At 47.4% G+C, this 26,745-nt stretch overlaps 2 protein-coding genes across 3 annotated transcripts; one reads left to right on the top strand and one right to left on the bottom strand.

Annotated features, from left to right (window-relative positions):
• Positions 1 to 268: 268 nt before the first annotated feature.
• P2RX5 (purinergic receptor P2X 5) lies at positions 269 to 10,562 on the bottom strand. 2 transcript variants are annotated; one of them, XM_030462548.1, is made up of 12 exons: positions 10,273 to 10,562; positions 8,044 to 8,194; positions 7,363 to 7,434; positions 6,339 to 6,414; positions 5,922 to 6,018; positions 5,466 to 5,546; positions 4,501 to 4,639; positions 3,960 to 4,096; positions 3,597 to 3,690; positions 3,049 to 3,114; positions 2,658 to 2,740; positions 269 to 2,285 (listed from the first exon to the last, which is right to left on the bottom strand). In XM_030462548.1, the coding sequence occupies exons 1-12, from the start codon at positions 10,407 to 10,409 to the stop codon at positions 2,210 to 2,212; spliced, it is 1,209 nt and encodes a 402-aa protein (XP_030318408.1). In that variant the 5' UTR covers positions 10,410 to 10,562; the 3' UTR covers positions 269 to 2,209. The 2 variants fall into 2 exon arrangements, with proteins under 2 accessions (XP_030318408.1, XP_030318407.1); XM_030462547.1 differs by having other exon boundaries at positions 7,315 to 7,434; positions 10,273 to 10,500.
• A 6,576-nt stretch (positions 10,563 to 17,138) lies between these two features.
• Positions 17,139 to 19,750, top strand: HASPIN (histone H3 associated protein kinase). The gene has a single exon (XM_008495177.2). The coding sequence runs from the start codon at positions 17,186 to 17,188 to the stop codon at positions 19,748 to 19,750; it is 2,565 nt and encodes an 854-aa protein (XP_008493399.2). The 5' UTR covers positions 17,139 to 17,185.
• The last annotated feature ends 6,995 nt before the right edge of the window (positions 19,751 to 26,745 follow it).

Below are 26,745 nucleotides of genomic sequence, written 5' to 3'. Positions count from 1 at the left end.
CTCTAAACATTACCTCAGCTGCATTTCCTTCTGGAGACAAAGGATGTTTGGGGTTTGAACTCCCACAGCAGCATGGACTTTGAGAGATTCCTGCCCTTGGGAAACAGCTGGCACTGGCTGCCCCTTCACAGGGGTGTTCTAGTCCTGCACTAGTCAGACACTTCCTGAAGTCTTCACTGGCTGCAGAGCATAAGCACAAATCCCACAGAAAAGGTGGTGGGGGTGGCACCCAAAGAACAGGCTGTACAGAAGAGTCTCAGCATTTCCCTAAAGTGACAAATTTTATTGCTGTACATTAAATACAAGGAAAAAAAAAAAAAGCAAACTCAGAGAAACAAAACTTCTGAGAAGGAATCTGGTTCTGTTTTATCAACAGCTGTGGGGATTGTGTTAAACAGAGTATAAAGAAGGGACTTTTGGGGGCCTGAAGAGTTAAATTCAGGAAATAGCTTTGGTCATCTAAGGAGGGTATTGTTTTGTCAAGGTCAAAATTCTGGCACGAAGAGAGGAGACTTTGGTTGCAGTTAAAGCATCAGAAGCACACAGCTTGTCCTAAATTATTTTAAGTCTGCTGTTTAATCCTATTTTCTACCTACATTTGTGACTTAACTACTTGCATCTGAACAGAAGCAGAGAGAGTGGGCTGGGCTAGGTGGGGTTTGCTGTCAGTGCCTGGATTCAGAGTTTGTCCCTGCTGACAGAGGTGAGGTTTGGTTCAGACTCAAAGACCCCAGAGATTTCCCACCCTACAGAAGTGGAAGCAGCTGAGCACCCAATCCCAGCAGCTCTGTGCACCCCTCCTAACAGCACAGAGCAAGCTGGAGCCCTTCACATCTTGGTATTCCAAGGGTGCACAGAAACAATCTGTGCCATGATGACTCCCCCAGGCAGCATTTAGAGACCACTGAGCAGTTTGCAGAGAGCCAGAGTGTGGAAGCTGTAAGTGGGGCAGGAATATTCATTCCCCTCCTCAGCTCCAGCAAGCACAGACTGCAAGCACTGATCCTCCATAAGCACTTTGCTGAGATGAGCTGCACCCCACGTCAGCATAAAGTCACAAAATGGGCTGAAATGAGACATTTCTTCCCCGAGAAACAAAGGCAGCCCCAGTAGTTCTTGGAAGTTACTGGAGTGTTGGAATATTTGTCTTCCACACATCCCTCCCCTTGGTGTGTTGGGAAGAACCTGGCAGAGCTGGTTCCACCCTGCAGCACTCCCTGCACTGCAGTTCAGGGCAGCCCCAAATGGCAGCAGCAGTAACACCCCCACCCAGGCCTCTCCCCACCCCAGCACTTGGTGAGTGATGCAGAAAGGACAATCCTGACCACATCAAACCTGAACTAAGGAGGGAGAACCCAAACCCATCACCAGTCCCATCAGGCTTTCCAGCACACAAACTCCTCACTACCAACCACAGAACCCTCTGTCCCTGCTTCATCCCCCTCCTCTGGCTGGTTACCTGTACTCTGCAATTTTGGTTCTCCTGGCCAACCACACGTGGAGGTGGTGGGTGGCAGGTGATTCCCAGCTGCACCAGGACCTTCTCCTGCTCTTCCTCAGGCACACAGAGCTCCTTGCTGCACCTGCTGGAAGGGCTTTCCTGGAGAAGCACCATTCCCAGCCCTAATGCACACCTGGCAGTAACTGCCCCTGTGCTGACACCTTCCTGTCCTTGCAGGACAACTGTCCCTTTTCCCCAGGCTCCCAGAGCTGCTGAGGTGCTGCATTTCATTGCACTTGCTGACACAAGCAGTCCTGCTGCTTGGTGACACAAACCAGAGCTGTGGGGCAGGAGACAGGAGGAATCCCAGGCTCAGCCCTCCTCAGGGTGCTGGTGCTGGTCCAACTCCTGGCTCTTTGGCACAGGGAAGCAAAGCACAGCCACAGGGTAACACTGGCTACTGGCACAGGGACAGATCTATCTAACAGTAGGTAGAAAAAAACCCATTCATTTGGTGCCTTCTTGTTCCTGTTATAAATAAAACCCTTTTCTAAATCCATGGTGGTGACACGCTGCTGCGAGCTCAGGATACCAGAGAACATCTCAGGGGAAGAAGGGTGTTCTTTAAAGGACTTGTTTTCCTCTGGAAATCCTGGTAATAGACAATAGATCTGATCTGGGGTATCTCCACCTCTCAGTCTGGGTGTGGTTTCACACCTGGGTGGTTTTCTTGGAGCAGGAGTCCAGTTGGCAGACCCAGCACTGGGCCTAGAGCCCACCCAGCTGGTCAGGGCTCTGATTCCCGTTCAGTGTGGGGCTAGATAACGATTTCCTGGAACTTGACCTGAGAAAACAAGCAAAGGGCAAGAGGTTCCCAGCCAGGCCTGTCACCAAAAGCCACCACCGTACAGAAAAAAACCCAGTTCACAGCTTGAGGAGGTTTTGGAGCACTTGGAGCTGCCCCAGTTCCATCCAGTCACTGTGGACAGCCAGTGCAGCCATTTATAGCCCAGCGGTGACGCAGCAGCTGCCTCTGCTCCCCAGCTCTCTGTGGCAATGAATTAGGGAGGGAGGAACTTGGCTGAACTCATTTGGAGGAATATAATTTCCTGGAATTGGCCTTTGCTTGCCATTAATGTTTACTGCATTCCTGTATCTCCCATTAGTCATAACAACAAAGCCATCACATTTAAACACAAAAGCCAAGCCCACTTACTTTACTTCCTCGTACTTTTTTCCTCGATAAAAGTTACTCTTTTTAATCAGATACAGCAGCACCAGGTCACAAAAGAAAGCTCCCTGCAAAGAGAAACAACTTGTGTTTTACTTTTGCAGTAGAAGAGGGAGTGTTCTGATCCATTTAGCAGTGAACATTAAAGACTAACCTGCAGAAGCTGTATTTTCCTTCATGCAGTCTTAGGGGTATTTAGACTACAAAGGTACAGTAACAAATGCCTTTAAGACAGGGCACAAGCACACACCTGACTGAGCTGGCAGAGTAGCTAAAACTCTACTGGAGAAGACAGAAAAACTGTCCCATTTTCTCCTCCTGACAGCTAAATGAGGGATCTGGGTCCCAATATGGTACTTAAAGAAAATAAACTCACCGCTCCCATCAGAGCAAGTCCCGAACCAACATTGATAATGGTGGGAATGATGTTAAATTTCCCTGCCTAAAAGAAAAAAAAAGGTGAAGAAAAACCCAAGAAACAAACTTAAGGATGTGGTTTACACAGGGGGAGCTGCTGGTTCCTGTGGGTGTGTTTTGTTAGCAACCAGCAGGCACAACCTTAGAGAATTTACAGTGAACAATCTTGGAGGCCAAAGGTCTGTGTGTCTCAGACCCAACTGGCCATGGCTGCACTTCTGAGATTGCATCATCCCTGGGTTAGGCTTCTTGTTCCTGCAGTCCATGGAGAGCAAATCTCTGGGACACATTTACTTCTGTTGGATTTTACAGGAGCCTGGTTTTAGGTAGAAATGTGCAGAGCCACCTGCACTCCAGGTCACCTCCTTTCTTATGTAGAGTTGGCAAGAGCCTCTCCCTACAACAAGCCAGAGAGGCCGTTCTCATTCCAGAGCTGCCTTCCCCTGGGAGATGTCTCCCATCTCTTTTTCTCTCCAGGCTCAGCCATCTCCTGGCCTGGAGCCTCACCTTGCCATTCACCATCACATCAAAGCGGATCCCATACGCTTTAATCAGCGTCCGGTAGTCGACCCCCTCAGCATCCTGGTAATATTTGGCAAACCTGGAATACAACAATACTGACTTTAACTCCATCATCTGCCCCCCCTCCACGAGAGATATTAAAGTATCTCTTTAGACAGATCTGTCCCCAAACCAAAACCAGTTTTAGCTGGCCATGAGGATGATTCCCTCCCTCCTTCCTCCACAGAGCAGTGTGTTTGGCTGGGGCAGGGCCCTGGGGGTGCCTGGTGCCACCTCACTGCCAACCTCCAGCACCTGTGGGTCAAACCAGCTCAGCCCCATGGTGGTACTGCAGTGTTCTCCTCTTACCTGAAGTTGTACCCAGAAGAAATGGTCTTTTCTACAAACTTGTTATCCAGCCGGCTAAAAGAATAGTGAGGATTACATTCAGAAGGGGCTTTATCAAGATCACAGTTCCATTCAATCTGAATTCCTATCACACCACCCTTAATGAAAGAGAGAGACAGTGTGAGTTGTTTCAGCTCAGTTCAATTAAAGTGTCTTCAAATTTATCAGATCCTTGGGCAAGTTTTCCCCAGGGACAAGAACAGCTGCAGTTCTGGTCACAGACAGGAGCACAGGGGTTTCTGGATGGGCTAAGTTCATGCTTACAATATAAATCTCACTACTCCACACACAGCTGGAGCTTTCCCTCTGCTGGTATCCGAGGAAGAGGCTTCTCATCCCAGGACACTGATTCCATTAATTTAAGCAGCTGTATTGTACTTCAGTGGAGAAGGGGATTTTATGCAGGGATCAGGTTTACAAGTGCAGAAGCCAGGCAAGGAGGCAAACCCCCATGGCCACCCAGCAGGCTGGTAAGCTGCACAAGCCCAGGGGACACTCCTACCTCTAGGGCCATCTCCTGGAAGTCACTCCCAGCCCACCGGACGATGTTCCCCAGGACAAAGATGGGGCAGTAGGGATGCTCCGTGCTGTAGCGGCAGCTCTTCAGGTAGGACTTGTTGTCAGTTGGCAGCACATTCACCCTGCAGGCAGGGAAGAGGGAAAACCACCTTGTCCACATCTCTGCTTCCCTACACAGCCCGTGCAACCAAGACTGCAAAGATCAGAGACTTCTCCAACACCTCTTGTGCACAGCAGAAAAGCCACCTCACCATCAGCCTCACCACCCCCTGAGCCTCCTGACTGCTGGGCCAGGGGAAGCAGTCTGCTCACACTAAATAGATGGACAGGCCAGGCTGGGACCAGCCCACCTGAAGCTGGGCCCAAGGAAGGACTCACACAGAACCAGTTGTTGGGCTGCTCAAAGGCCACTTAATTTTTCTCAAGGGAAAAATGAGAATAAAAATGCTGTAAATGTCTGCCTGAGCCTACAGAATAACAGAACACACTCCCATCTGCACTGCTGGTTTTCATTCATATTGGAGCCAGAGCTACAGCAGCAAAAGCAAACAAGTATTTTAAATCTGCATTTTCCCAGCTTCGTCCAGGCACCTTCATTTTTCATGGAAGAGAAGGAATATCTGGGAGCAGAAGCATCTCAGGAACCTGACTATGCACTGGCTGGTGGACAGACCCCTTAGGAGGCCTGGTGCCTCCCACACTGTAGAAACCATCACAGAAATCATCTGGTGAGGGACAACTTATTCCAGCTACTCTGAGAAGCTCCAAGCCCTCATTAACTCCTTGTTCCTGCACAGCCTGAAGCCAAAGACCTCCCCCTGCACTTTAGAAGAGGGAATATCTGCCTCCCCACACAAATCCCCAGACTGGAGAAGGACAGAGGAGCAAACCAGGGTTATTGGCTCTGGGATGGAGAGGGCAGAGGGATCTCAGAGCACCTGCACTTACTTGGAGAACTTAAACTTGGGGAAACGAACTGAGTTCTTGATGTAAACAGTGAAGTTCTCTGCATTGGCAAGAAGTGGTTTCCTGGAAGAGAGGGGTTTGTCAGGTGTTGTGTCCATACCCAGCTCATGAGGTTTAAACTGGAATTGCTCTTTTAGCAGCAGCTACATTTCTGCCCACAGTGCTGTGCCAGCTGAGCCCATTTCCCCACACTGCCAGCAAGGAGTTAGTGAGGAACATGCAGGTGGAGGGGAAGGACTGAGAGCTGGGAACAGCCCTGGGAGAGCTGAGCAGGGGGAGCAGAGGGACAGTCCTGCTGGGGGCCATGCAGAGCTCCCTCCTGCACTGGGACAGCCAACATTCAAACAAGTGTCTGAGCAGAAGGGATCCAGACACCACCCAAAACAGAACACAAGCCAAGCACATCAAGCTTGGAAATGGCACAGGATGGGCACGTACTTGGGCTTGGATCTTTTCTCCACTGGGCACCAGGCCAGGATCTCACAAGTCCCTCTGATGCTGTCCCTGTCTTTGACACAACGACCAGTCCTAACCCCTGCAGCACAGACAGCACAGAAAAGGTCACACAGTGCAGCCACCTCTTCTCCTTGCACACAGGACACACAGAACTCAGATGCTTTTCACTGCCACCCCAAAGGGCCTCTCAGCTGGGACAGACAGCCACTCTCTTCTCCCTTCTCTGAGCAGCTCAGGGAGCTCTGGCCCAGCCAGCAGAGAGCTGTAGGTAAGGCAGCAATATTAATAAAAGATAGTAGAGAAAAATCCTTGCCACTCTCCCTGTCATGAGAAATCTCTGGGGTTGTAACCAGACTGAAGGGACCAGAAACACTGCAGGAGGAAGGAGCCTTCCCTTACCATTGCCAGCCACCACTGCTTCTCCTGCTGGGCAGTCCTGGTCCTGGTAACACAGTGCATCAGGGATGCTGGAACTCTGCAAAGTGGAAAGGGACAGGGCTGAGACCTGTGACAGAACACAAGACTCAGAGGGGTAAGAAAGTGCTGCTGATGTGAGGTGAACCCTCTGTAGGATGGTGAAGACTGAAAACCTCCAGCTGAAGTGGTGACTGCAGGTCATGTGCAAAGGAAGCACCAGCAACACCCCAGCTCAGCTATGCTGTCCTGCTTTAGGGTTCTGCTCAGTCTGGAGAGGGACAGGCTGTGGAAAAACCCTGACAGCACTCACCAAAACCGAGCAAGAAGCCACAAATATCTCAAGAGATAACCCTGCCTTTGACCTAAGCTCCTCAGTCACCCTTCTCTGAGCTCCTGCAGCCACTAGAGGACAGCCGTGTCCTGGACAAGCAGCCCCTGCTCTCAGCCTGGGCTCTCCCTCTGCCTGAGTCCTGGAAAATGAATCCCTGCTACCTGGAAACAACACCCCCTGGACAGCCAGTGTCCTTCCCCCCCTAAGCCCCAGCCCGTTCTGAACCACATCTCCACATTTTGAGATTAAAGGTCTGAAAGATGTCCCATGCCCTGAAGGTAACAAAAGCCTGGATGTTCAGCCTTTCCTGGGATGGGGCTCTAAGAAAGTTTCCTCTACCTGTAGCTGGACTTAATCACCTCCAATTTGTTTTCCCGTGGCCTTTTCTGAGCCTGACTGATGACTGTTCTGGTCTCATCTCCAGTGGGGCAAAAGGTCCAACACCTTCAACTGAAGTCAGCAAGACTCTACATGATCAGTGCCTCTGGAAATTAAGACACCTGAATGTCCCAGGTTTGCAGTAACCACTCGATTCCACTAAGATGTGACACTACAGAGAAAAACTATTTGAATGCCTTTCATCCTTCCTGTCTCCATTGTCCCCAGGTGTCCTCTGTCAGTTCCTACCCCAGGTTTTGTGGGGGTCTGGGGGCCAAGGGGCTCAGTTCTTCCTACCTCAGGACACGTGGCTTGCCTCTGGTTTGGGGTCACAATCAGATTTGTCATGACAAAGAAGACATTTTCACCCTAGAATAAGCAAAATAAGTCAAGAAGAGTTAGAAAACCTCTTTTACTCTTCAAGTGTCTGTTACAAGGAGGACTCAGTTCTCTGCAGAGCAGTTACACTTCCCTCTCTCTGGACAGGAGCAGGAAAGCACAAACAGCTGCTGGCAAGCACTGCTGGACAACTTTCAACCTGGTGCCAGGTCACATCTGCTGCCACCTTTTCCCCTTGAGCACCAGCTGTGCATCCCACTTGCTCCAAGCCAATGAAGCAGCAAGGCAGGTTTGGCCAGACACATTTCAAGCAACTTTCATCACATTTCCTTTCCCTCTCCCACCACTCTGGGCTGCCCCATGCATGCCCAGGAACAGAGGCAAGCAGACACCCTGCTCAGCTGAGCAGCCCTGCTGATGTCCACAGGACTCCTGCTTGCAAAGTTCTGCTTGCCAAGTACCACAGACCTTTGTGAGAGGGACAAGGCTGCTGGAAAGACCTAAGAGAAGGCAGAACATTGCTTTGTTGTAGCCCACCTCCTGCTGATCATACCAAAGACCTGGATACATTCAGCCTTTCCACCAGCAGATGGTTTTCTAGGTGAGCAGCAGAGGGGATAGCAGTGGGATGATGCCAACCTGGGGAGGGATGACGTAGTCTGCAACATCCCACAGCCTTTCCCCCAGCTCCGAGGTGTTGGTGAAGGCCACCCCCTTCAGCTTGGTGATGACAGAGCTCTGGAGGGATGTGTCTGTGTCCTGATAGCCTTTCTTGACAATAAACACCCACCTGTGGTGAAGACACAGCAAGCAGCAGCATCAGCAAGTGGGGTCAGGGAGCAAGTTGGACAGAGAAGATCAAGACCCAGGACAAACACCATTCAAGGGCACATCAGAACATGCTACTGACACCCAACTCTCTGCAACTACTCCTACAAATTTAGTATAAACTCTTTGACATGAGCTGCATGAAAAAGCATCAAGACCAAGACCTCACATGCAGGGAAAAGTCTGACAATTGGACATGGGGTAAAAATCCAAACCTTCCATGTCCTTATTCTACACTCAGCAACCTCAACAGGAAGAGGGCAGGGCAGTGTCCTGACTTTCTCAAGATGAAAAGTAAAATAAACTTTTACAAGTTGCAGTGAAGAGGGTGGCTGGTTTCACAAATACTGCTATCAGGCTGCCAGTCCAGAAACAGATGATGGCTGGGGAGATGCAACTCCTGCAGGTGAGCTGCACATCACTAAGAGAAAGCTGTAGGGAACATTGCTGAATAAAGGATGTTTTGTAAGCCAGTGCAATGGTTAAAAACCTGACTGCACCATGGACCCTGTGCTGGGATTCAGGCTTCTCACCAGCACACCTGGAACTGCTGCTTCCTCACCAAGTGATCCAGGGAAAGGTTTTGCTCATTTCCTCTCTTTGAAAGCAGCAAGAGCTCCACATCACTGATGCAAACCTCTCTGGGTTTGCAGCACTGCACACAGAACGGGGGAGAAGCCATCTCAGGCTGAGCAGCACTGACACAGGCTGCCTTTCCCCTGCTGCTTGTGACAAACCTGAACAACAACATCCCTCATCCCTGTGAAGTTTCCTCTTTTCCCAACAACACTGTTCTTCTGTTCCCAGGAGGGCTCAGAGCAGACCCATACATTTTCCTCAGTGAATCGGGGAGGAAATGGCAGCTGCATGCAAGAAATTATTCAGAAGGGTTTAATGATCCCAAAACCTGAGCCCCCTGAACAGGACTGGGGATGTAATCAGGCAATTGGACATCAGACTGACACCAACCACCTCTGCAACACCCCCCAGCCACAGAGGAGCCCCTGCAAGCACCATCAGTGCCTTCCCAGGGTGTACAAAGGTAATAGATACAGAGGGAAGAAAATAGCCTGTATGGCCCAGAGTCTGTGAGCACTCCCAGGCACTGGTCATGGTCCTCTTGGATGGAGGATGTGTCCCGGGCAACGTTATCTGCAGGATTCCTCCCTTAGCAGCTGATACATGCCTGAGTGCTGAGACTCCCTCTGTGCCCTGCTAACTCCAGCAGGCTCTGGGACTGTGCACCTCTCTATAAATAAACCCGGGGCATAAAAACGACTCTGCTAAATTTAATCAGTGAAGACATGAGGTGTGAGAAGGGTGAAAGGACTCAGGAGCACAGCGAGGGTAAAGACTTCTAAATCCCGTTCCGCAAAGCCACAGAAACTCAGGAAGCAATGGCACAGGTATCACACAGGCTGGATAATTCCAGGTCTGAGCCTGGAAGCTTCAAGATGCTGTGTCTGTTACATGTCAGTGTGGCCACATTCTTGCAGAACTGTGCCTTTTCTGAGAGGTGCTCCAGCTATCTCCATGCCAACTCGCCCTGCTCTGAACTAAATACGAGGCAGCTGACATTCACACTGCCTCACCCTCCCAAATCCTGGCTGCTGCAGCCCATACCGGCAGAAATCTGCCACTTTCTGCTTGGTTCCCTCCTATTTAGACCCGAGGCTGTCATGGCTCAGCAACCAGGACCATAAAATGCTATTGTTTCTAATGAGTCAGGTGTTACAGCTTGGCACCATTCCCCTAAATTCAGAAAGACATAAATAATGCAGCACAAAGCCATAGTGCTTTGTGGTCTATTTTTAACTCTGTTAAGCTGGAAGGTAAAGCTGAATCCAGCGATCCCCAGCAGGTGAAAAAACACATAGAAATCTACCAGATATTACACACCCCAGCTGTCTAACCAAGCATAACTATCTGCATCAAAACCAAAAGGCAGAGCAAGCTGTGGCTGCATGCAGAGCATCCTCCACTCACCCCCATCACAACCCGGCAGCCGCGGCAGAAGGTGACATGCAGGGTGCTCCTTACCCCACCAGGTATGCCAGGATGGAGAGCTGCACCACTCGATAGAGAATCCCCACCTTCTTGTTCTTGGCAATGACGTATTTCTCCGTTTTATAATCAAAAAGGGACAGAAATAAACCCTTCCAAGCCACCTGCCCCATGCTCCCCGCTCGCCCTGCACCAGCCGGAGAGGGCAGCAGCGTTTGCTGCTCACATTATCCACACGTGCTCTGCGTGGAAACCTGACACACCAACCCCTTCAGAGCCCGGGCTGATCTCCTCCCTCCTGTCAGCTGCTCAGCAGCAGCAGCTCTGGGGTTGGTAACCTGCAGCTGCACCAACACCAGCTCCTTCCTCAGCTGCTCACCAGGGAATTCATCCTCTGGGGAAGCCCCTGCACCTCAGTTCTGCTCCCAGGTTCCATTCCCTGCCCTCCTGAGTCTCAAAATGTTTCAATGTACACATGCCATAGGATGAAGGCACATTACAGCATCCGAGGTGGCAGAGTTCTGGTCTCAGTTAGGTGTTACAGCCTTCCTGCAGCTTTTACATGATGGCAAAGCACCTGGCTCCATATTTTTTAATTTCTTAAGCATTTGCATGAGCAGTGAGTCCTTTGGGTCCTTACCAGCCACCCAAAATTCCTGCCTGGCTAACTACATCTTCCCACCACAAAAAAACCCTAAACCAAACCAAACCAAACCAAACCAAAAAAACCAACAAAAACAACCCTCAAAAAACAAACAAAAAATGCCCAACCCAACCCCCCCAAAAAACCAAACCAGTGCAACTCAGCAATTTCAGAAATGAATAAATAAATTCTGCATGTGGTTAAGGAATCAGTTGCCCTCACATCTCATTAAAATGCACAGCAAATGCTGAGCCAGGCACATAGCCCTGCAGAACACAGCTCCTGGTGAAACACCAGGGAGAGGAACAGTTTAACCCTCACTGAGATGGAGCTGCTACAGGAAAAAATAATCATTACTTGAAGCAAAAAGGGTGGACACTGTCTCCTGGGTAAGGAGGGCACAGAACGAGCCCTGAGGTGGAAAATTAATGAAGCCTGGAAAATTAGCAGCCTGGCTAAAAGAGCAAACTTACCTCAGCAGGAGAAGGTCCAGCAGCAAGCTGGGATCCAAACTGGAGTGTGCCCTTTGTGGGGGATCCCCTACCTGAGCACATGGGAAATGTCTCCCAGGGGTTCTTCTGGGGTGGGACTGCTCTTGGGCAGAATCTATTGGAGAGCCTGCCAGAACCAGGAGGTGTTGGATCAGGAATGAAATGCAGGCTTTAAGGCACTCAGGCATGAGCCCCCAATTAGCTCAAACTTGAGCACCCAATTAGCTCACACCTGAGCACCCAGTTAGCTCCCAGGGCTTTGTCAGGGCTGGGAAGGCTCTTGGGACACCATGATCCATGCTGGAACACGGGTCAGGAGAGCAGGGTGACTGCTCCAGCACACCCAGCTCTTCCCTGTGCAGCTCCCTTCCCAAGCAGAATCATTCTCAAGGCCTCAGGCTGTATGAAAATTTTATCCTTCATCCTCCTTAACTTCCCTATCAGACTGAAAGACAAAGATCAGATTTTTAATGGATACATGACAAGGTTGCTCCAAATCACAAGAAAACCACAAACAGTGCAATAATGAACAAAACACTGTCCTCAAAAGACCTCCTCTTGTCTCTCATCCACAGCCATCCCCTAGAGTTCCTTTCTGCAGAGCAAAGGAAATCTTTCTCCAGCAACTGCAAAACTAGAACAGAAATGGCCTCTTTTTCACCCAGTGGCTGCTGGGCTCCCCAGCTCCTACCCCACAGTGGGTGATGGATTCTGCAGGAGTGGCTCTTTCTAGGACTCCTGGGGTGACAGGAAGCTGATGCTCCCATCCCACTCCCCAGGTCACTGCATTCTGCTTCTAAACTTTGCAGCCACCTTTCAGCCTCAGGGTTGGTTTTGTTCCCCTCTCCTACTCCCCAGATGGGTAACCCCAGTTTACCTCACAGACCAAGCTGCTGCTCCTCAAGCCTCTCCTGGAGCTCTGTTTCTCACTCAAGAAGTTGCTACTCATGGTTTCCCTCTTTCTCAAATGGTCCTTGGCCATTCCTTGTCCACCCCTCCTTACCAGATGCCCACAGACCAGACTCTCACTAGTTCCAAGCTTAAAGATCCTCTTGGTGAAAGCCTGAAGCACAAATAAAAAGTCTTAAACCACACATTAAACAAAGAGGTGTTTAAAGACCTCCCCATCTTCCTCACCTGTCTGGGTGACTGCACAGGTTAACATCAGACCACGGTTAAGCAGTGTGGTGCCTCCTGGCCTGGTTTTACTTAGTGGCACAGACACAGGGCTGCTGTGAGCTTTTGGTAATTATTTTCCAGGTCAATTAATGTGAGAAAAGATCTACACAGGTCAGAAAAAATGTTCCTTAGAGTGAGAAGTGTTCCTGTTACAGGTGTGACCTGCAGATGTCAACCAGGTTTGGCCATGAAAAATAAAGGGGATGCAAAACTGACACTTTCCTTGTCAGAGCCAGCGAGTAGAAGCACATTTGCAAAGTTGTTTTTGAATAAAAAGTCTCAATTTGTATCAAACATACCTCAGACTTCTCTGGATATTGCTCAGCACAGGCCAGATTTCTGCTGACACCACTATTCCTGGCATGCTGGTACAAATACTGTTCTTATCACCCAGCTTTCACAGCTTTTTTTTTTTTTTTTCTTGCCTGCAACCAGCATTACTGGTGTGTTTCCCAGAGTACCTGTGGGTTGTTAAAACATGAGCAGTTTCATTCCAGGGGGGAGGAAAGGGAGGAGCAGGGTGTAAATAAATCTGATCACTATCAGTTAAAGCCAAAAAAGCAGTAGTTTCTCTTAGTCTTTCTCAAGGGACTGAGGCTGGAGCTTTTCTACAAGATATCTCCCTTCTTGAGTCCAACATTTTGAATTTTCCATGGAAAAAAAACCAGTTTTGCTCCTTTCCCATGAGGAGCTATTTGCTCAGAGTAGAAATTCTCACAGGGAGGATTTCTCCTCTGGTATCAAAACTCTTTTCTCCCACTCCTTTTGTTTACTCCTGACATATTACACCTCTGGGTAACTCCTCACACTGCTCTCAGTAATTGCTTTCTTGTTACTCACAAGCAGTCACAGGGTACATGTCCCTGGCTGCCCAGACTGCTCCTCAGACACATTTCCCTCCCCCCGTTAGCAGATCTTTGGTGTGAAGCTGCCCCAGAGCTGAAGCCAGCCCAGTGACAAAGCCATAAATGCCACATAAAGGAACTGTGACAATTAAACTTGAGACCTGACACTGACATTTGAAGCACAGCGAGGTCACCTCTGTGGCATTGCAGGAGAGAAGCATTTCAAGATCAGCCCAATAATATCTTTAAATTGTACCCAAAAGAGCCCAGTGCTGTCAGAGCAACAGGAAGCACTGCCTGCCAGACACAGGACTGTGACTCAGGAGATGCTGAGATGTTTCTGAAGCACTGGGAATGCTCCTGCAGCAAATGCCCAAGCAATGCAGATGCATCATCCCTCAGCAATCGGCGCCAGAGCAGCTACTGAAATAGAAAGGAGACAAGGAGCAGAGGATGTAAATAGGAGATAAACAATCTTGGCAAGGAAATGAGCAGTGGAAAGGGCAGTGGTCAGCTCTTTCCATTAGTGTTTTTTTCTCATACTTGTAGGTGGACATCTAAAAAAACCCAAACAGTGAGGGGAAGAGTTGAACAGGTTGGGATAGGAAGCTGCTCTCAAATCACACCACATGCACCTGGAATCCAGCAACACCAACCAGAAGCTGCTTTCTGAAGATGATGGGTTTGCATGCAAGGACAAAAAAGTGTGCAGCCTGCAGTGAAAAATGCTCTGTTCAGCTTCTTTGAATCCTCAGTCACTTTACAGTGTGAATAAGAATTAGGTTGCTACTTGTTAATGATAAGCTGACAAAAATCAGCCTTGATATTTGTCCTTCTAACACCCCTGTACACCCACCCACAATGGAAATCTTTCTTTCAAGAGTTATAAGAAAAACATTCAGATTTTTATTTTTTGCTCAGAAAGGGAATCTGTGGAAAGCCTGTTATCCACAGGAGTATCTGAAAAATACCACACATGCACATCTTATGACACTAATCCATCATGCTCTGTTCTGTGAGAGAGCTGGCACTGGGTCAGACAACAGAAATTAAATAAAAATGCAGATAAAACATCATTAGGAGAATGAGTGCAATGAGGGCTGGAACAGCAGCACTATGCAGTCCTGTACTGCAATGTTTTCATCTCCTGAAGTCAGCCAATAAAGGCATCTTTGGGGAATGTTAAATCATGCCTGAGAGCTGAATGGGTTTAATAAAATGTGTATTCACATTAACCACTGACTTAAAGGGGAAACCATGCTCTTGAATACGTCTGACAGATCACTTTTTTATTTCTCTGCCAATGCCTTCTACAATTCCTGACCTGGAAACTGGTCCTGGCTTGATGGCTCTGTCAGAGTTTACCTTGCCACAGGTGCTGAGGAGAAACCTTCATCCCCATGATAATGGTTGGAAAGGCTGGGTTGAGGCCACCACGGTCACTGCATGAACTTGTCAGCTTCTCAGCAGACTGAGGGAATTACAGCCCAAGGCTCAGGAACCTTCCTGGCACACAAGAAAGACACAAGCAGCTGGTATCAGCCCTGATGAAAATAGCTCCACAAACGCATCCCATCCTCCCCTTCAGGGATGCAATTAAAAAGCTACAATTACAACTAAAAAGAGACCTCAGTTCTTGTCAGTCACCACCCACCTTCACACACAAAAATTGACAAAATCTATCAGGCCAAGCTCACCTAACAGGACATCCCAATGTGGAGTGAGGGAGCCAAGACAAAACTCAGAGTTAAACCAGGGGCTGGGGGACCAGCACCAGCAGAAAACCAGCACCTGGTGCTGGTGCTTCCAGCAGCACTGAGACTGAGACTCATCTCTCCCCAGCAGAGTAAGACAAAGGCAGAGTAACAAATCCCTCCAGTTCCAGGAGTGGTGCTGGGACAACAGACCTGAATGGAAAAGAATTTAGGACCAAATCCATGCTAGTCTGGTATTTCCTACTCAAGAGCAGAGGGACCCTCTGTCACCAAGAAGCTGTGGTTGCAGACATTCTGATGTCTTTGTGTGATGCACAAAGTTTATGAACAACCCCACCAGCTCAGAGGGCTCTGGGACATCTGCAGCAGCTTCTCTGCCCATGACACCTGGACCCCAAACAACCTCCCTGGGGTCAGATGTTTAGTGACTGAGTCCTCTACAAATCTGTCCTTCGTGGGGATGGCATCACTGTGCAGAGTGCACTGAAGTCAGGGCCACACTTCAAGGCCAGCAGTGTTGACAAGGCTTTGGCAGAAGGGATTTTATTAAAAATGCAGATTGCAATTAAATTTAGAAGCAGGCACAGCAAGGCTTCCATGGATAGAGCACAAAAACCCAGCTGTGGTTTGGATGATTGTGAGTCTTGGGAGTCTTGACTGATCCCTAAGTGCCATCCAATTACTGCAAATGTGCCTGGCACCTACTGCAGCAATTGCAAAGAATTAAATGGTCAGATGGCACTCATAGGAAATTACAACTCACAGAACCCTGTAATGCATTTAAGAAAAAGCATCTAAAAAGAAAAACAGCAACTACAAGACCTGACCCCCTTGAGAGCCAGAAAGGACTAGAGGGACTCATGTAATGAGGGATACTTAATTCAGAGAAGAAACTAGAAAAAAAAAAAGAGAAAGAGGGAGAATAACAAGATTGGCTGAGGATGATGGGTTCATTTAGCCCTGAGAAAACTCTCCTTACAACTCCTTCCTCTCACCTAGAAAGTCTCATTTCCTCAGCCCCTGACACCTGTATGCAGATTTGGAGTGACTGCCTCTGTGTATGCAGCTCCAAGAAACTCCAGGTCCAGCCAAGGGGGAAGAGAAAAGAAATCCAAGAAGTCAGAAGAAAAGCTGCAGCTGCTGCTGGAGCTGGATGTCAGCATGAGAGCTCTGCACTTCTCTCATCCTGCTGAAGGTCACAGCAAGAGCCCCACCAAACACCCTCCCTTTGTTTTTATCCTACGGTCAGAACCTGAGCACTAAATTCAATGGCAGAACAGATGTTTGCTTTTAAAGGTCCAGGGTTTAAACCTGGTTCAGCAAAAACATCTGGATCTCACGTTTGTTCTTTCCCCCAGGACCAAGCTGCCCTCATGATGCTCGGATACTTTATGATTCTCTTCTTTCAGGCCCAGATCAACTTCTCTGACGGTGAATTTTCGAGGGGGAAAGTTCTGCTTTTTAAGAACCACGCGTAAAGAAATAAAAGAAACAAGGCACCGCTCGCTTTTCAGTCTATTCCGAAAAAAAAACCCCTTCCCACCGCAAACCCTTACTCGGGGTCACACACCCTGTGCTGTGCTGCCACCAAGCTGTGCCTTGTGTGAATAGTTCTGGGTGTAACTCCTGACAGACACAGAAAGCTTGCGGTGCTGGAAGGGTCATTCCCTAAGGAGCAGTTTTTGATGGAAGGAAGAAACCCCCCACAAGCCTCCTCCAAGTGCCGAGTGCCTCCTGGACACCCTGCAACGGGTCAGACCCCGCCTTGCTCTGCAGGGTCAGAAAGCAGCAGCACCCCTGGCACGGCAGTATCCTCAGTGCCTGCCCGCCTGCCCGCCTGCCCCTGCCTCTGCCCCGGGTCACGCAGCGCTCCCGAAATTCACCGATTTCAGGGAAAAACAGGCGGGGGCGTGGCCAACACCGAATGGGCGTGGTTAAACAAAATGGGCGTGGCCAGGCGCTGCCCTCTCTTGCCCCAGCCCCGCTCTCGCGAGATTTCGTTTGAACCGGAGGCGGGCGGGCACCGCGGTTCCTGTCAGGCAGGGCCCGGCCCGGGGCGGCTCCGCCGGTGCCGCGATGTCGCTCCAGCCGCGCCTCCTCCGCACCTACTCGCGGCGCGGGGGGCACCTCCGCCTGCTGCCTGTTCCCGAGCCATGGATTTCGCCGCCTCAGGACCGCAAGCGGTTCTTCAGCTCCACTTCCAGCACCGTTTCCACCGGCTCCAGCACCTTCTCCGCACCCTCGGACGACCCCGACTTCTCGCCGCCGAACGGCAAACGCCGCCGGCAGCCGCTGGGTAAACGCGCCTCCCGCCCTCGCCGATTACGGCCCCGCCGCGGAGGGGCGGAGAAGGAGAACCGGCCCCCGGGCCCGCCGCTCCCCGCCTCCCCGGCCTCGCCCTCCCCGTCCCCGCCCCGCGCCCCTCCCCTGAGGCGGCTCCGCGGAGCGCGGCTGCCCCTGCTCTGCAGTACCCCCCAATGGCCGCCGCCGCCCCGCCGCCGCGCCCCGCCCGCCGAGCTGCCCTCCCTCCTGCTCAGCACCAGCCTGGAGGGCGGTTCGGGGCTGGGGGGGAGCCTGGAGCTTTACTCCCCCCCGCGCAGGCAGCGGGCGGCTTCGTCCCGCAACGCCCTGGGCTCGCTGGAGTCATCGCTGGGAGAGCCGGAGCAGCTCCAGCCTCTGCCGGACACCGGGAGGGGTGGGCGGCCCAGCCCTAAAGGCACGGGCGGGAGAGGCGAGGAGGGCTCCGGGATGGAAAAGTCCGGCAGGGTTCTGAGGTCGTCGGTGCGGGGACACTGCCCGGCACAAACTCCCTTGACCCCACAGAAAGTCACCACTGCCCCTCGAGCACTGACTCGTGTTAATGGTGAGCTGCAGCACCCTGCGCCCTGTGACGGGGCCGGTTCTGACGGGGCCGGTTCTGACGAGCCGTGTGATGATTTAAGTGGAGGTTCAACAAACAGAAACTCGCATTGTCAGGGAGACCAAAAGAAGTGCTGCCAGCTCTCACCGGTGGTGGTCTTAGACCCTAAAGAAGTGCCAGAGTGGCTGATGGGCATGAAACACAACAAAAAGGCAGATACTCGACCTACCTGCCAGCAGCCAGTATCTCCTGTAGGCTTTCAAGGAATCTCGGAAAATGAACATAGAAGTACCAAGGTCATTCCTGGAGAGGGCAGTACCTGTAGGAAAGCTTGTATCAGTGGCTTCAGTGCCAGTCGGTGGGGGAGGCAAATAAGGCTTCGTCCAAAAAAGCACAAAAATAAGAGACAGCAGCAGCCTAATAACTCCCTTTTCAGACAGCCAGTGAGGAAAAAAGGAAATAAGAAGGATGCTCTGGAGATGTCTCTAGATACAAGAGACAATGACTGTTCATTCCTCAATAGCTCCTATTCCTGGGGTAGAGTTCAAGCATCTTTGTCCTTCCATAAGAAGAAGAAAGTTACCACAGAAGAGAGTTTCTACAGCAGCACCTCTTGTACCCCTTCTGTGAAATCCAGGCTTTCAAGGTACCACGCACCCCCATCTGCTGGCAAGGCCCAGTGCAGCACTTGGTCTGCTTCCTCCATGCTCCTGCTGGCTCCCAGGGATTCCTCTTCTGTCCTGGAGATAATGCTTACAGATGCAGAGAAGGTTTTTGGGGAATGCCACCAGGAGGGGCCTATCACTTTTGAGGAATGCATTCCTTTAGATAAGATGAAAGATTGCAAGAAAATTGGAGAAGGGGTGTTTGGAGAGGTGTTCCAGATCAATAGTGAGAGAGGACCTGTAGCCTTAAAAATAATTCCCATTGAAGGCACTGAAAGAGTAAATGGGGAAGCTCAGAAGAGCTTTGGGGAGATTCTGCCTGAGATAATAATTTCTAAAGAACTCAGTCTTCTATCTGAAGAGTCTTTGAACAGGACAGTTGGGTTCATCAGCTTGTACTCCGTGCACTGTGTTCAAGGGGCCTATCCTAAGTATCTCCTGGAAGCCTGGGACAAATACCACAAAGTAACAGGATCAGAAAATGACCGGCCACATTTTTTTGGGGACAAGCAGCTCTTCATGGTCCTGGAGTTTGAATTTGGAGGCAGCGACTTGGAGAATATGAGAAACAGTTTCAGTTCAGTGGCAACAGCAAAAAGCATTTTGCACCAGGTCACTGCTTCCCTGGCTGTGGCAGAGCAGGAACTGCACTTTGAGCACAGGGATTTGCACTGGGGGAACGTGCTGGTGAAGAAAACAGATGTAAAGCAGCTGAGTTATGTGTTAAATGGGGCAGCACACACAATCCCCACGGCAGGGATTCATGTCAACATCATTGATTACACCTTGTCTCGGCTGGAGAAGGATGGGTTAACTGTGTTCTGTGACCTTTCCACTGATGAAGAACTGTTCCAGGGCACAGGGGACTACCAGTTTGATATCTACAGGCAAATGAAAGCAGAGAACTCCAACAGCTGGACTGATTATCACCCACACAGCAATGTCCTCTGGCTGCACTACTTGGCTGATAAACTTTTGAAAGCCATGGTCTACAAGAAAAAGGCATCGACTCCTGCCATGAAGAAAACAAAGCAGCAGCTCATTAAGTTCCACAAAGAAGTACTGACTTTTGAGTCTGCCCACCAGGCTTTAGAAAAGAGCAGCCTCTTCCAGTGAGCAGGGGAATGCCACATGCCCAAGAACTAAGTTCCTGATGCTGCCTTTCTCCTTTGCTGTTTTAATGTATGATCTTTGTGAATGCTGGCATAGTGAAAAAGTGTTATGAGGCTACCAGTGTGTATAATACAGTATGAAAAATGTCTGAAAAAAAACCCAAATAAAGATGTTTCTATTTGTACTTTTCCTTGAGGGGTGATTAAGAGGGGGAAGATCCGAGTTGATGTTTGAGAAGGGAGGAGAAAGGGAATGAGAAGGGAGGAAAGACTTCTTCAGGGTCAGTTAATGTTCTGAATTCCTCAGAAATAGTAGTACCTTTTTAGTACCTTTTTAGTTTTAAGCTATTAAAAGTTATTTTCTTAATATGTTCTTTTCCTTACAAATTTCTTTTTTCTATAAAGAAAAAAAAAAGCAGTTCTGGGCAGTGAGGCCAAAGGTAAATATTCTTAGTCTAGTCTGGAGAGGAGAAATCCCACCTTTTTACTTAGTTTTGTTCTAACTGAGCTTTTGTTCAGTTTGGCAAAATTTTTTACCTGCAATGATGCTACAAAATGTAAATATGTACAGTTTCTGTGGTGTAGGTTTTAAAAACACTCTGATTTGCAGTAATATGGTGAGGTTTTCTCCTCTTAACAATCAGTGGAGAGGTAGCTGGTTACAAAAAAAAACCAAATAAAAAGTACCTGTGTTCCTGATCCATTTTTAACTGTTGTGTCCTTGTATGCTGATAGGAACCCAAATCTGTAACTTGATGGTAGCTTTCAAGCAGTTTTCTTCAGTTATCTACAGAAGAAAATGCACAGGATGATGAATGTTCTTTACTCCTATTTGCAGATGGATCAAATGAGGTAAGTTTGATGCTATACTTATATTAAATTGGAGTTCTTTGTTTCAAGAAATCCTTTGCTAGCATTTAGGTACATGCAAGAAACTGGTCTGGAGAGAGCAATAAATCAAACTAAGTGAAAAGTGAATTGGATTATTCTTAAAAATGAGTACATCCAATGCCCCAGATGCATTAAGTAATTAAGAGGCAGCACCATCAGAGTCATTAGAACTGAACTGCTGTCTGTGCAGTCTGTCTCTCTGTGTATAAATATGCAGGCTACCAATTAATTAGATTCATCTCTTTGAACACACATTGAAGTTTACTTCTTACAAGCTTAAGTAGTTGGAGACCCTACCAGCCCCCCCTGACTATGAGATAATTTTATTCCTCTTCCAGACTCTTTACTTTTACTGTCTAGTACCACAAAAGTCACTTGGCACTCTGCAGTGCTTGGAATTATTAAGATGGAGATTGGATTGGAATCTTACCAGCCATCCTCTCCATCATTTTTTTCTCCTAATTGACTAGAGTAATGCAATCTAATTTAATATTCTTAAAACTTTATTAAGTTTTAGGAATAGTTTTCACAATATTCTTAAAACAGTGAATGCATGTCTGACAGGAAGGGCATGTTCTTCAGTCAGAATGCTGCTAATTTCATTTATACTTTAAAAAAAAAAAAAAAAGGATGAAACAATATTATTCTCTGCCTCTTTGGTCCTTTATTTCTATGGTTTGAGAACTGCTAATATTGGCTGGACAAGAGGGATGGAACCTGAGTGGTGTCAACCCTTGGTGACATGGCAAAGTGCTGGAGTGGCCCTTCACTGCTGCAAATATTAAAAGCTGCCATTGCCTTGAAGTGTTTCCTAATGCAGATTTGTGAACATGCAGCATAGCTTCCATTAAACTAAATTTAAACCTTCTACCCCTCACAAAACTGGGCATTAAATTCATACAGAAACCTTTGCTTTAAACTGAGCTTGCAATGAAGGGTGGCTGCTGGAGATGAGTTCTCATTCCCTTTTTAAAGGTGCTCTCTGTTTAAAAAATGCTGGGTACTACTCAGAGGCCATAAATTTTAATGGGAGGAAAGTGACAGGAAAGGAATGTAAATGGTAAGAGTAGAAAGTCCCTAATCAAGCAAAATTCCCTGAACATAAGTTTTAATCCATCATTTGAAGTGAAAGCTTTACTTGGAACAGAGCTGTGTTATATATTTTAATCATCTGTTCTCTTTGGGGAGGAAGGAGGATGCCAGAACCCAGTTTGCCATTTAAAAAAGCACAAGCTTTTAAATATAACTACACTTAAATTAGGACCTTAAAGGTCTTAATATTTTAGTGAAATAATGAAGTACAAGCAAAGCTAAAATTATCATAAGGGAAGGAAAGATTTTTCACATGGATCCAAGTATGGGTTTGTGTAACCAGTGACTGACAAACAGTACCATGCAGGAATTCTGATTTTTTTCCTTTCTAGTTCATATTGTATTTTGCCATGAAAATAACAATACTTACTTGGAGATATTAATGGTGATTGCAGACTTATTCTGGAATCTGCTTTGATCTAATGGCTAAATTGCTGCAAACTGGAAGAGAAAGACATAAAATATTGATTACTGTGTAAATACTCTTTAGCTCACCAGGGTACTGTTAAAACATGATGGCCAATGTAATTTCTGCTCATTGTTCCCTTCTGGAGAAATCAGACATTAAGGAAAGTGCAGGAATACGAAAACCTTCTTTTGCTTTGAGAAAAAGCATCCCAGCCATAAGCTGAATTAGAAAGAAGAGCAGCTCTGGCTTAGTTGTAGAGATAGGATGCAAGAGCAGCATCATTTAGAGGCAGGGAAAAAGAGAAAATAACAATCTCTGCTTACAGCTGTCTTCTTATCCTGTCTGCAGTTACAGGCTAAGGTTGGAGTAGTTAAAGGAATTCAGTGAAGAGCAGGAGAGGATGGCTGCCAACACAATAAGAATGCTCCTGAATGTTGAATAAAACCACTGGGAAATTCAATTGAGCCTGTCTGCTCCCATAAAATGAATTACTTACAAATAGCCCAGTAAAAGCTTGGGAGTCTTAAATCAGATAAATCCAGTGTTCAGGCTCTAGTCCTAAGGACTGAAGTGCTCCTTCCCTTCCTGGACCTTACTCCAAGATTTATTTAGGTAGGAAATGAATAGGAGGCTGTGCTGGGTTTTGCTTCAGCAGGCTGCTGCCAGCTGAAGAGCCTTTCTATCATCTCACCTCAGCAGCCTCCTTATGGAGAGCAGGTTTTTAGGATAGTTCAGGATCATGGTTGTCACACGAGGCATCACCACTGCTCACTAGTGAAACGTTCAGTGTGGCCCAGCATTATTCTTTCTAGAAGCAGACAGAAAACTGAGATAGGGGGGATGCAATTTCTAAGGGTTGGTTTTTAATCAGAGGCCTGAAGCATTCTGGCTCTGGTAATTATTTCCTCCAAATGCTTTCACACACAGGAGAATGTCACAGCCCAATTAATTATTCAGAATTCTTCAGGGTGTGGAGGAAAATGCTTCCTTCTTGTTCCAAAAGAGTCATCTTCACACTTTATGCAACATTTTTATCATTGCTGCTTTACATCAAGCCAGGTTTTAAACACTTGATGTTACTGACTCCCCAGGGTTGGTTTTTACAAGGGAGCAATGCCCACTGTTCTGTCTCAGGCTCCCTAAACTGAGCAACTCAGTGGTGCTGTGCATCAGTCTAAATCAAAATCCCATGTCCAAATGAAATGCCAGAATTGGGATTTTAGGATGATTATAGTTGTATAAACCTTGGTCTTTCCTCTGGGATTTCCCAGAACAGCCCAGCAAAGCCCACAGTCACTCAGGGAGAGTGGTGGATGAGCAGGATGTTATGGAAAGGATGAACTGAATAGAAAGTCATGTAAACAAGAGCAAATCTTCTCTGAGAATCTGAAGAAAATGTCTTGCACACAACGATGACATTTTAAATGGATGCTAAATGCAGAATCTGGGTAGTTCAGCTGCTATGACTCACTGAATCTGACTTGTCAGAGTTAAATGAGCAGTACAGTCTTGTTACAGTCCTTCTTGTGAGGGAACTGGAAGCAAACACAGATCAAGTCAGGTTTTAACAGTCCTAATTTTTCTAAGATATCAGGTCCAGAATATCCTCACAGATATACACACAGCTTAGCTGAAAATCAAAATTCCCATGACCTCGATTAAGGAGAAACTGGAAAGAAAAGACCTTCTGGTGATAATTCAGTCCTAAATTTATGGTGTTTTGTAATTCATCTCCCAGGAGAAGCTCTCTTAGCAATAACACCAAGAGTCTTCACTGGGGATAAGATCTTGTAACAGAAATGCCAGGTGTTCACCCCTGGATCACCACAGGGCAATAATATTAATTTTTTTTCCAGAGATAGAATGTTTTTCTTGAATAAATATGGACATATGCTGTGCACATATAGGCACACTGCTTTGTAGAGATGAGAAGATTACTTCCTTTAGTAATAGTTTTATTCACAAATAAAAATCACCAATAACAAAAAATAAAAATCACCAGTTTATTCATATATAAAAATACTGTCATTGGCTGATGATTCTGGAGAAGTTCAATAATGATTAATAATTAAACACTGGGTATGTAAGCACTAAGCAATGCTGACCAACACTCAAGAATCTCATGAATTATTCTTAGGAAATAGATGTACCATTAACATCAAAATCCCTACAGCACTGCAACTACAGTAATTAGTGTTCATTATTGCTCAGTGCTAAATGTCCTAATTCCTCTGTCCTGGGCTTTATCAACAGCCAATTAAATACTGAACTGTGGTAAAGACTCCTGTGGAGTAGCAAAGAGTTGCCTCTTTACAGAGCTTTGTGGATTTTTTTTCAGAAGCTGTTATTTGGATCTCAGACTGTGAAGAAAAGCTGCATTAGCTTGAAGGATGGCAAGAGAGGAGACAGGATGTCAAGCATAACCTTAAACTTTATTAGAAATCTGCAGCCTCACATATAAATTGAAACAAACATCTAAACTAAACTAAAAATAATAAAAATATATATTATATATATACTGCTCACTATTTCCCTGGTGCTTCACCTGGGCTTTGCTGGCCTATTTAGAAAAATTCCAGTTTCTGCTGGGAACGTTCAGAACACACAAAATCCCAAGAGTCTGAAGGAACAGGCAGCCAAAATACACCAATATGGCTAGAGGTTCAAAATGAAACCCAGTGTTTATGTTTCCATTAGATAAAGGCATTATCTAGCTGTTCAAATTCTCTCTTTATCTGCAATTTGCTTCCAAATACAAAGTGCAAGAATAAAATAAAATCTGCCTGCCATGTCGTAGCCTTCATGAACTCCATGGGTCACGCAGCTACCAGATGTCTGATTGAAAATGAAGTATGGTTTGTGAATAAATGATCTGTTTGACTTTATGACCTCCATTATCAGTGCTGAACTGCAGAGATCAAGGTCTTCTTAGATCTAGATCTGTGTTAATGAGTTCATGTTCACTATCTCATGCTTGTTCAAAGCTTTAGATGTTGAGATCTTAAAGTTGGACTGAAGGTTTTACAATTTCCATAATTTCTGGCACTGGGAAATATTTTTAAATGTCCCTCTGATGCTAAATTTAAAACAGAATCATTGCACAGTGCTTGGAACACAGATTCTATATTTGTCTTAAAAGCATTTCCCCAGCACACCAAAAGAACAGCACTTATTACCTACCAGAGCACAGCCATGTTCTCCAGTGATCCTCCTGCCATATCCTGGAGAACATTAGTGAAACCAAACCTAATATCCAGGGGTTGTCCAAAACACTGGAGTCCTGAAGAACCTTTAGAGGCTTTGACTGCCTAAAATGCAGGGGGAAAGAGGGGGAAGCAACAAATGCAAGTCAGGATCTCTCTCTTGCCCTTTGGAAAATCAACTTTTCAAGAGTAAAGCTTCACTGTAAAGATGGTTTTGTAACACCTGTGAGATGCAAAAGACTTAAAACTTCCTGGGATGGCCAGGGAGGCTTGGACCAAACGCCTGAGCCGCCTGCATGGAGAGCACAGAAATGCTCAGACACCCTCAGGAAGACTTTTCTTAAATCAACATCAGATTGCCGTCATCCCAGTTTGTTTCTCAACAGCAACCATCCCCCCGTGTTACAGCCAGAAGCCACAAGAGGGAGCACATCATGCCACGTCCAGGAGATGCTTTCTGCTTCCAACCAGCCCGGAGGTGCCCTGAGCAAATTTTAGCAGCCCATGAAAGAGGGTTTTCCTTTTGCTCTGCTCTTAAATCTCACTTCTCGTTCCAACTGATGCCATTAACCTGTACTCTGTATATTGGGCAACGGATCCTGCATCTGGACCCACGAAACGTTTTGTTTTCTACATCAGGAAGCAAAGTTCCAGCAGCTCCCTGCACCCCCGTTCCCTGCAAGCTTTGCAAACCCTGCTCGGCAGGGCAAGGTCTGCACCAACCAACTCCCCAGGTACAGGCACCAGACGAGAGTTTATTACGCTGTGATAATGGTAGCCCTGAGGGACAGAATGGTTTTATTTCTTTAGTTGTTTCTCTTTTATACTCTAATGGCCAAGACAGGACCCGCTGGCTCCATCCTGCAGTCCTCTACCATACAGGGAGAGCACACTGAGTGAGAGCAGAGAGCAGGAATGTTTTATTTGTCACTGCTCAGGCACGGCTGGAAAATCCCCAGCCAGGAGTGTTTACGCTAGCAGTGTTTTTACCTCTGTCTCCAGGCAGCAGACGTAAACCCTCCCCTCTTCCCCTCCACTGTGATAAAGTGGAGCTCCAACAAGGAGAAGCTCTGTCACCCCATCATGGTTCACATCAAGTGGGCAGAGCTCAGATCCCAAATAAGATCCAACCTGGGCTCCAGAAAAAGACAAGCAGCTCTTTCACTGGAATTCTCTATATATAGTGTTGTACAATTAGTGTCCTTTGCAGCACTAAGGCAATTTTTAGAACAAAAACATCACGTATCTACTTATATGTGGATCATTTCCCTATTATTTATTTTATTACTGCCATCCTCAGGGACAGATCCTGCAACCAGTTTAGCAGTAACAAAGTCATTATTCAACAACTTGACAGGAAAAAGAACACCACAGTTGATGACCTCTTTCCCCTGGAGCCATGAG

The sequence above is a fragment of the Calypte anna genome, chromosome 19, assembly GCF_003957555.1.
Source record: "Calypte anna isolate BGI_N300 chromosome 19, bCalAnn1_v1.p, whole genome shotgun sequence".
In the NCBI taxonomy this organism is placed as follows: domain Eukaryota; kingdom Metazoa; phylum Chordata; class Aves; order Apodiformes; family Trochilidae; genus Calypte; species Calypte anna.
Note: the sequence above shows the minus strand (reverse complement) of the source record. Positions and strands in the feature narration are given on the sequence as shown.

Coding starts and splice junctions, on each gene's coding strand:
- HASPIN (XM_008495177.2), top strand. CDS start 17,186: ATGTCGCTCCAGCCGCGCCTCCTCCGCACCTACTCGCGGCGCGGGGGG.
- P2RX5 (XM_030462547.1), bottom strand. CDS start 10,409: ATGGGGCAGGTGGCTTGGAAGGGTTTATTTCTGTCCCTTTTTGATTAT. Junction 3,691..3,959: donor TCTTCTGGGTACAACTTCAG/GTAAGAGGAGAA, acceptor GTTGTATTCCAG/GTTTGCCAAATATTACCAGG. Junction 2,741..3,048: donor GACTTGCTCTGATGGGAGCG/GTGAGTTTATTT, acceptor TTCTCTTTGCAG/GGAGCTTTCTTTTGTGACCT.